General features: G+C 34.6%; 1 protein-coding gene across 1 annotated transcript in view; it reads right to left on the bottom strand.

Moving 5' to 3' along the window:
* Window positions 1-893: 893 nt before the first annotated feature.
* The window catches only part of ZNF207 (zinc finger protein 207), a 62,164-nt gene continuing 52,597 nt past the window's right edge, over window positions 894-10,460 (bottom strand). The window contains exons 13-14 of the mRNA XM_011937642.1: window positions 9,306-9,360; window positions 894-4,835 (exon numbers count right to left, since the gene is read on the bottom strand). Of these exons, the coding sequence (XP_011793032.1) occupies window positions 9,350-9,360 (11 nt within the window). The 3' untranslated portion in view covers window positions 894-4,835; window positions 9,306-9,349. The remainder of the gene's footprint in view (window positions 4,836-9,305; window positions 9,361-10,460) is intronic.

Below are 10,460 nucleotides of genomic sequence, written 5' to 3'. Positions count from 1 at the left end.
CTGTTAATCATAAACCATGTATTACTCACCACCTCCAAGTTCTTCAAGACTTCCATTAGAATGACATTCAAACCATGGTTCCTTGTGTGACTTGGCCTCTCTCCAATCTCCACTCACCTTACATGCGCACACACATCCATCCAATCCACCATTCAGACCTCATTTTTTGTTCAAGATGTTATGCTTTCCCATCTTATGGTTCCTGCACACCTACTGCCCAAAACCCTGTTACCCAATGAGACTTTGTGCAAAGCCTGACTTCTTAAATCCTCAGTTCCAAAGTCTCTACTCAGATGCACTTTCTCTCTTATTATGTGCAAAGGATAATAAAGCACACTGTGGGCATTCATATATATGTGCTAAATGAAATTTTTTGGTTTGCAATAACTGTCTGCTCCCACTATTTCCTGTGGTCTAACAAGGTTAGCCCAGATGTATACTGTGTTAGTTCTTTCAAGTAAACATACAGAAAATACTGAGCACTTAAAAAGTGCCAGGCTAAATTCTTTTACATATATATTAACTTGTTTCTCACAAACCTATGAAACTTACGACTACCATTTGAGAAGTACTTGTTCCAAGTCATATAATAAATAACAGAAAAGCATTTGGTTGCAAGCTCTAGTTTTATGCTTATTCTAAATGACTGTTTCTTCTGGCTCATCTACCTATCCAACCTCAACACTGTATCACACACAAAATATCCACACTACGTGTGCTCTTTTACCCCTTACTTTTCCCCGTAAACATTCTGTATTTAATAAAAATAATTCTTCCTTATAGTTCCCAGGATACAACAAAAACTGCTCAGGACAACTGATGCATATCATAACACCTTCTCAATATAAACTGTTCTGGATACAAGTTTTAAAAATGGGCTCAGACAAGTACCATAAATAATAAACGAAAGATTTTATTCATCTTTGTAGATAACAAGCACTCAAAGGTTAACGAGTGAAGGAGATAATCATCTCCAAACAAAGAGGCTTTTAATAAGGCAGAAGCAAAAATCTTTCCACTTTTAGATGAAAACTAAAAAATAACTTCAGACTTCAGATACGGAAATAAAGCACCATTTTTCAAATGGTAGACTTGGCTTACTTAAAGTAAGTAAATAGCCCCAGATCATCTGAAAAAGAAAAACATTTCAATGCCCCTGTGAGTTCTAATTACATGGCTACATATTAAGGAACGTCTCTCTCTCTGAACTTACTATTAGACAAAAATTATACAAATACACATAAATGTAGGTTTCCATTTCATTTTTCATTTGCACAAGCTGCCAGCTATTTAACCAGGTGACAAAGTGACAAGATGCACTAATATTATTCGTGAGAACTTCAAATTTTAAAAGCTAGTATTTAATTACCCTTAGTGAACTCGTTTACTTACACTAAAAATTATCCTATCAGTCATGATTTTTTATTCAACTAGACCATTTAATAATCCACATGGTCTAACATTTATCATGCTTTGTTCAGACCCCCTTACAATCATATCCCATGTATGACTTATGCCTCCCATAATCCCTTACCAGTAAAAGTGAGGCCTGAAGATTGACCTGGCCCCTTTACTAACCTTTACGATCTTGTACCACTTCATAAAATAATGTTTACTCTAAACCACTACAGACTAGTTTGGAAATAAATGGACCTTTTCCTCAGAAATAATCTTTCCTGGTGTAGCAACTGAACACTTTAACCTTCATTTATTATCACTTTATTATTAATACCATATCCCAGGGAATAGACTCCCAAATTTCATCACTTTTTTTTTTTTTTTTTTTTGAGGCGGAGTCTCTCTGTCACCCAGGCTGGAGTGCAATGGCGCGATCTTGGCTCACTGCAACCTCCTCCTCCTGGGTTCAAGCGATTCTCCTGCCTCAGCCTCCCGAGTAGCTGGGGTTACAGGCACGTCAGACCACACCCGGCTGATTTTTGTATTTTTAGTAGAGACAGGGTTTCACTATGTTGACCAGGCTGGTCTCAAAAACTCCTAACCTCAGGCAATCCACCCACCTCAGCTGGGGCCCAGCCCCTTTTCTCTCAATTTAAAAACTGCTTTAAAAACTGCAAATCAAGTAGTGGGTTAATATCACTTTACTGTTACTGATTCCTTTAATATTCCAGAAAGAGCACAAGAATTTTTCCATTTTTGATAGCTGCCTATTGTCAGTTTTAACTGGAGCTGAAAAACAGAAGACTTAACTGAAAGCCATCATCGAGTTTTAAAAAGGGATACTGAAATAATTCCTCTTGAAGATATTTTCTTTAACAGCCACTTATTTCTACCCTGCAAAAAGCTTGAAATATAAAATTAGTATTTAAAGCACCATACAAAATAAAAAAAAACAGACAAAGAGTAAAGGTATGTTCCAATTTAATCTTTATGTACACAAATTTGTAAAAAATGTTAAACACATATATACATTGTCACAAAAGAGATGCAATAATTATTGCTCACTTTTAAACATTATCTTATGCTATCGAAATTTGGCTACTTACTCTCATCACTATTACATGCACTTAAAGTTACATACTTACCAAATTTTCACTGTCTGTTTATTCCTGCTAGGAAAGGACACAGTTCCTTAGAAATTTACTTCACTTTAAATCTTAAAGACACAAATGGAGGGTCCATACTTTGTTTAGTGCTTATCTAAAAGAATGCATTGCCACATCACATACTCAGATACCGATTTTCAAATTTCAGAAAACTATCATTGTTCATACTAAAAAGCATCAGAGTTGACTGTTCATTACTAGTTCCCAAAGATCACAGGAGGTAACAGAATGTAAAAACATTCTTAGCATATGCTGGTTTTTATGTAGGATACAGTTAAAAACTAGAGGGAAAAAATAATCCATGTGTTACATATACCGAGGCTAAATAAAGCAGGGCATAAAGTAATTAGAAACATACTCAGAAGCTAACTTTCACTGGTATACGTGGTCTCAGAAATCAGTATTTCTAACTCCAATTTTTCACGCAGGGTTAGAGTGGCTTAAATAATACTTTTGAAATTTTCAAGCCTCTCAAGGAAACCCTGGTCTGCATGAAGAATTTTGATTTTGGTAAACCCCTGTTCCACCCGAACTCCAGCTTACTGCTCATGAATCACTGCAACAAGAGCTCCAACAAGAACAGAATGAAGTTCTGGTATCTTAACTTTACACCTATGCAATGTCTCCGAAGCACTGACAAAAATCTTTTGGCTGCCAACTAAAAAGAAAATGTTTAAGAACTTTCTTAAATACTAGTTTTAAACATTTATTTCATCTCATGAAAATGAAATAATGTATGTGTTAAAAGTTTTTGTATTTGTAGTCTGTTAAGTGAAGGTCAGAAAAAAGGTGAACTTTTTTCTTAAAAAAGCATTAAAAGGGAAATGCCAGCTGGTAAAATAATAATTTTCTAATATTCTTGATTCAAGTAATATCCAAAGAGATGTAGAAATTCAGATTGCTTCCCTCTTTAATCAAAGTGTCCTAGTTCAGTTAATTTTAGAAGGTTAAATTATAATATATAAAAGTATAAAATAGTACTCACCAGAAAGGCAGCTTTAAAGAGATGGTTTTAAGGAAAACCATTTCCACTGTATCTACACCATTTCATATACAAATTAAACTGTGAAAGGCAACGAAACTTAAGCCCTTGTGCAATTTTACATTAAAAAACAAGTGGATATCTTATAAGATATATTTTATTAGTTGATAAATCCATGTTTTAAAATTTAACAATACGCACAATTTCCATATAAAGATAATCTGTTATCACAATGGCTAATCACCATCCAGTTCAAGAGGAATTCAAGATTAACTAGTTTTATGGCTAGATCGTCTCAAATTAGGTATCACACAAGGTGAAAAGGAAGAAGCCATACACCCTACCATCAGATTAGGATGGTTCAGGCTTGCAAAAATTAGAAATTAACTTGTATGCTTTATTCCTCCCTCCTCAGTGCTTTACATTTGTATCAACCTAAAAGCACAACATTTAAAGGTTAAAGGATGGTTCAAACAACAATGAACTTGGGTAGAATGAAAAAAAAATAAAAATAAAAATGTTAAACACATCTTCCACAACCCATTATGTCCCCACTGCCCCTCAAAAGTGTTACATGAAGAATCTAGCTACATTTCTTGATGGGTAGTCAGCTTTCAATATTAAAAAGGTATGTATGTTATTCTTAGTTCACAGTAAAATGAACTCACTGGTACACCAACAGGATACGTTATAGTTTACAAAAAAAGAAAAAAAAGGAGTACTTGTATCTACAAGTGTTGCTAAAAGAACAAAAAAGCATTATAAAAACATTCTAGCTTATGACTGTACACCATTTATCATTTCTAGATGTGAGGAAACTTGCCTTTTTTCTTAGGTTGATTCATACTGTAAAAAGTTAAAAGGTGAATGAGAGAATCACCATGAAATAGCTTAAGTAAAAGACCCTGGACCCAAAGCCCTGGACTCTACATCATCTATCAGCAAGGGCACAGCCAACTCAAACTGTCTTTTCCTTTTATGTACAATGTATCTACTTAGGTTGAACCACAAGGAGATAACAAAGGAGCAGTATTACACCTTTATTACAACTGGGGTCAGCAAACCTAGATCTACTTTGGCCCAAGTACTGAGTGTTTAAAGTGTCCAATGGATCTATTATTAGTTATACTCACATTTAAGTAACCGCACAGCTTTCTTCCTTGTGTGAGTTATATGGATATGTTTGAAAAAAATAGGAACATCAGGTACTTACAGATTAAACTAACCTGTACTGGCAGGGCTGTGGGATTTTTCTTCTCTACCAGTAAGTAGCAAATGCTGAAATTCTGCTGCTAGTTAACAAAAACACAAATTGTATTAAACTGAGGAGTTCAATCCATAGTTTAAAAAGTCAATGTGCATTAAATTTCCTCAGAGTCTGATATTAATACATTTAAAACTTTTCCCTATTTTTTTTTTTTTTTAACAAAAGTTACCTTATATTGGCTATTTAGAATGAGCTAATTAACACTGAAAATCTCTTGGACACATCTCAATTTTAATAAACTATGTATTCCAGTATGTGAACTGTGATGGAAATTGATTACTCTAAAAAGGGGATGGCATATATCTTAAATATGTGGCAATTTCTAAATTTAAACGAATATGTAGACACACCCCCACAGACAAGCCATTTTTAAAAGCTTTTAATTCAACTTTCACAAAAATTAATTTTGTCACATCAGAGATTCTCAATTTCAAAAACATGTACTGAGGCAAATTCTACTGTTTCTCCTTGAATAAGCAAACAGGTAAAAGGGGACTTTGCTCAATAACTAGATGCTCCATATTTTTTCTAACTCAGACTTACAGTAACTGTAGTAACTCTTCCCTTGCTCCCCTTGGGTAGTTAAGTAGTCTCATTCTATTAGTAAAGACAGGGATACGATGGTGCAAATCTTTTTTTCTTGACCCCTGTGATTGCTAAACTATTTATAAAATTTTAGTAAGAAGCTACATTAAATAATATGGTGAGACCTCAGTAACAAATGCAAACCATGAGTAAGAATGCTGTTACTTTTCAATACATTTGAGGTTAAGTCAAACAACACTATCCAGTGTTCTCCCAAATAATCACTATTGGTCCATGTGTAGTAAACTGGGAAAATACCATTCTTCATTTTTATCCAAGTTGGCCATCAATGAATTTCACAGTTAGTTCCTCAGACTTAACTAATGGTGAAGGAACACAGATTCAACCATAATGATAAAATGCAAACCAACCAACCCAGACACTAACAATGTCAGAGGGCTTAGAAAATGCCAAAAAAGGACTTCACCTTTTTAAAAACACAGCACACGTTACTGAAGCTGTGCCATATTACTACCTTATAGACCATGACATCATTTAGAATTAATGGGTGGGGTCCAAGTAATCAACCACTAAGACAGTTTACTCACATGTACCTCCTCTGAGGTTATTTTGATAAAAACTAAAACATATACATAAACATTCTTATAATTGATTGTATGCCTCTTAAAGAACCTAACCATCAAAGTTTCCATCTAATTAACCAGTCTGGATTTATAACAGCGTTCAATTTGCTTCAAATAGGCATAGCCCAAATTAGTTTCAGCGAAGACCTACCTCATTTGGGCTACAAATTTCTGCCTCAATATGACTACTACTTCTCCTTAGTAAAATAGACATTTTACCCTGAGAATACATGAGACTAACCGAACAGATTTAAAGAGAGATGATTCAGATTTCTCAAACTAATTTAGTTCCAAACTATTCTTTTCCAGAGTTAAGGAAATGAAAAGCTTTTCCTTTCTAGACTAAAATATTATGCAAAAATGTATAGAGCCAAGAGTAAGAAAAAAATAGTACTTACTAAAAGCAATTATCTTACTGAAGAATTTTTTTTAATGTTACTTTAAAACTTAATCTATTTTCTAACAAAAATGCCAGGTAAAAAAAATAAAGACAGATGTTTTAGGGCTTAAACACTTGGAAAAGGTGGATATATTTAAAGTTATTGGGAAGCTCAAACCGAAGTCCTACTTTCTCCATTTCCTACGTATTGGTTTGAATTAGATCCATAATAGAGTGTCTAAGAGCTTAAGATACTAGTTTAGAAAATTCAGCACTAATCACAAAATTAATGAATATCTATTATGTACACGACCATACAACATCAACTGCTTATTTTGCCAAGAAACATCACACAGAAAATGATTTCTTTGCTATAAAAACAAAAGGTTATTATTTAAATGATTTAATGACAAATTAAAATACTGAGAAAGGGTTTTAAAAAAGGAGTAAACTTTACTGTCATGAGATAGTTAGCATAAGTGGAACTGGGGGAAAGTTTACTTATAAAAATCTGCCCTATAGCCAAATAGCCTTAAAACTGAATCCCCTTTCAAAGGACTTTTCCATAAAAGTTACGATGAGGAGCAAACAAATTTCAATTTGGAATAACGCAGAAAGATTATTCAGTATTAGGTCAATAACTACAACTTTTTAAAAAAGACATACATGTCTGTATAAATTTTAGGGTATCTACTTCTAGGGTACATGTCTACTTTCATCAGCTTATTCAACAAAATTTTGACTCGGTTAAAGTGGTACTTCATCATTTTCTTTCATTTGCCAAGTTTTACCAGTGGATGTTACAGACACCTAAAAATTACATAATTATTGAAATCTTATTTGTCTGAGTCACAGAAATACAAAAAAAAAAAAAAGGAACTATCTGGAACTATCTAGTTATCTATATATATTACCTTCAACAAATTATGGCATTACTAAATCCCTCCCACCCCCAGTACTTAAGCAGGTAAGAGCCTGTATTTCCCGCACACTTTTTTCAATTATCACCATTAGAATTACGACAAGCAACTTAGAAAGATTTCAGCATACTGGGGGATGGTAGGTAATAGAGAAAACAGATCTCCAATTAAGGACTCTTACATGTTGATTACTGAGGTTATTAAAATAGTTGAATGGAATATTTTGTCATGGAAGCAACAAAATTCTTTAAATATTAAAATCCTTTTACAGTGAAAAATGTTATTTTATTTAACAAGTCAAAATTTGTAATTCATTTAATGCATATTTTTTCTTTATGCTTCCAAGAATAAAAACCATACACAAACAATTCCAGGTTTGCTAAATGCTACACTGTTCATTGTTACTGCTCAGAGCAAACTGCTATCTGGATAGAATGGTGGCTCAAACACAAGAAACGAAAGTAATTCAGGTTTGTTTTTGGCCTCTCTTCCAATTCTCTAATTATTCCCTACAACAAACACGCACACACAACTTTTCTCACCAAATAAAAGCAAATTATAGTTGGAAACAAATGTGCATACTTTTCACATGTCCATAAAACATTGTTCAGTGAGGCTGAAAATGAACCTCAAAATAATCACTCCAAAACCATAGTTTATCATACTTTACCACATGATCAGGTATCAAATTTCAGTTTGGATACCTGAAATTAGTAATCCATCCATGCTGAAAGGCCTGTAACACCCAAATTCTCTTGTTGTATCAACTGTATGGTCTATATCCCCACATACACAAGCACGCACAAAGACACCACCTTCCCACCTTAACAGGGCTCTACATTAACATTTGCTCTAATGTGGTGAGGCTTGAAAATATTTCAAAATTAAGCATTTCCAGATGACCTTTTAGCCTTAACATTCAATGCATAAGTTAGTGATTAAGAATGCAGACTTTGGCCAGCCGCAGTGGCTCACGCCTGTAATCCCAGCACTTTAGGAGGTCGAGGCAGGTGGATCACAAAGTCAGGAGATCGAGACCATCCTGGCTAACATGGTGAAACCCTGTCTCTACTAAAAATACAAAAAATTAGCCGGGCGCGGTGGCACATGCCTGTAGTCCCAGCTACTCAGGAGGCTGAGACAGGAGAATCACTTGAATCCAGGAGGTGGAGGTTGCAGTAAGCTGAGATTGCACCACTGCACTCCAGCCTGGGTGACAGAGCAAGACTCTGTCTCAAAAAAAAAAAAAAAAAAAAAAATACAGATTTTGGCCAGGTGTGGTGGCTCACACCTATTGTTATCTCAGCACTTGGGGAGGCTGAGGACGGGTGGATCACCTGAGGTCAGGAGTTTGAGACCAGCCTGGCCAACATGGCAAAACCCCATCCCTACTAAAACATCTTTAAAAAATAGCCAGATATGGTGGCAGGAACCTATAATCCCAGCTACTCGGGAGGCTGAAGCAGGAGAATCACTTGAACCTGGGAGGTAGAGGTTGCAGTGAGCCGAGATTGCACCACTGCACTCCATCCTGGGCGATAAGAGTGAAACTCCGTCTTAAAAAAAAAAAAAAATGCAGATTTCAGTATCCAGTGGCATTTCCAACAATTAAACTTATCCTTGAGGTTAAATTTAATAGTTTATGGAGAAAATAAAACCAGTAAAATTTTCCTAAAAGTGAAAGTAGAAAATTTGAATGAAACATTTCATGCCTCCAAATCAAAAACATCAAATTTTGTGAATTTACTAAAGTTCAATATAGTAACACAAGCTTTACTGAAGCTGTTAATTATGTAACACAAAGCAAATTACATAAAAATGCATATGAAATACTTATGTTTATTAACACCACAGTCAAACGTGAATATTAATATAGAGCCTTCTCTGCCAAAAGAGTATAAAAATCCTAAGTTTAATTAAATTTAGGGGCCTTCACCAAACTTGCTGCAAGTTTGGGGACATAAATATCCAACAGCCATAAAGCTGTGAAAGCCCCTATAAGGAATAAAATAAATCCCACTTGCCTCAGACTGAACAGGGCAACACTGAGACTCAGCCTCAGCCTGTCCTATGGCAGGGCTATAGGAAGAAGAAAATTTTAATTTTAGAAAAACAGTTCCCAATTAATTTAAAAGACATGCATTAAATTTAAAAAAAAAAAAAATCCCAATGATCAAGCAAGCAAAAGGAGCAGCTTTGTTTTTAAAACTACTGTCCACTACAATTTCATTCTGAGCCCATACTTCTTCTTGTTGGGAAATCCCCCTCCCCAATTAATTAAGTTTAATTAAGGTGAGTCTAAGTTCAAAATGTAACTTAGTGGAATAGGAGTACAGTAGGAATATTTTAATCATACCTAATGCCAAATGTGTGAGAGACTACTAAAATACTAAGTATTCAAATCAAATAATTCCAGCAGCCACTCAAAACTTAATCCTCACCTGCTGTGGTCTTGTTACTGTTACACAGTATGAAAACTTATACAACAGAAACTAGTGCCAGACAAAATGTTTGTTTTTCTAAAAGGGGTGGATGTAAGGTAGAGCCAAAGCTGCCAGCCCTACTAACCTTACAACTTCCTTAATTATGGCAATCAGCTTGACTTATCAAGTCCCAAAACTTGTCTTCTGTGAGGGCAGTTGGCATCCACTTTGACTCAACTTCATCTATTACTTAAGGAAATTTGAGTCAGAGTCAATTATATGAATGTAATTTGCTCTACTCATGATTCAACCACGCTATGGACCCCAGAAGCATTTAGATAAAAGGTATTTTCTAGAAGCTTAATTATGCTTGGATGCATGCAAACATTACCCTTCAAATATATTAAATGGGTACACCACCTCTGAGCCTATAGCTACAAACTCAGGAACTCATGAGCTTAAGTTTTATGTGCCAATGCCTACTACTTTCAATTAATTTTTAATTAGAATTCTATCCCATATTAAAAATTTCCATTTTTACCCATCAGACATATACAGAGAGCAAAAAACCTTGCTATAAAGTATCAGCCTTCTTTGCATAAAATGCAAATAAAGTTTCACGTAATTTCTGAAACAGGTCTACTAAATCTATTGCAGTTTGTCAATAACCCTGTACATGAAATTCTTGAGAATTTGGGAGAGCATCCCTTACTTAATTATTGTAAATTTAATCTCACCATTTTTATCTTAAAGATT

Source organism: Colobus angolensis, unplaced genomic scaffold (assembly GCF_000951035.1).
Source record: "Colobus angolensis palliatus isolate OR3802 unplaced genomic scaffold, Cang.pa_1.0 Scaffold167, whole genome shotgun sequence".
NCBI lineage: Eukaryota > Metazoa > Chordata > Mammalia > Primates > Cercopithecidae > Colobus > Colobus angolensis.
Note: the sequence above shows the minus strand (reverse complement) of the source record. Positions and strands in the feature narration are given on the sequence as shown.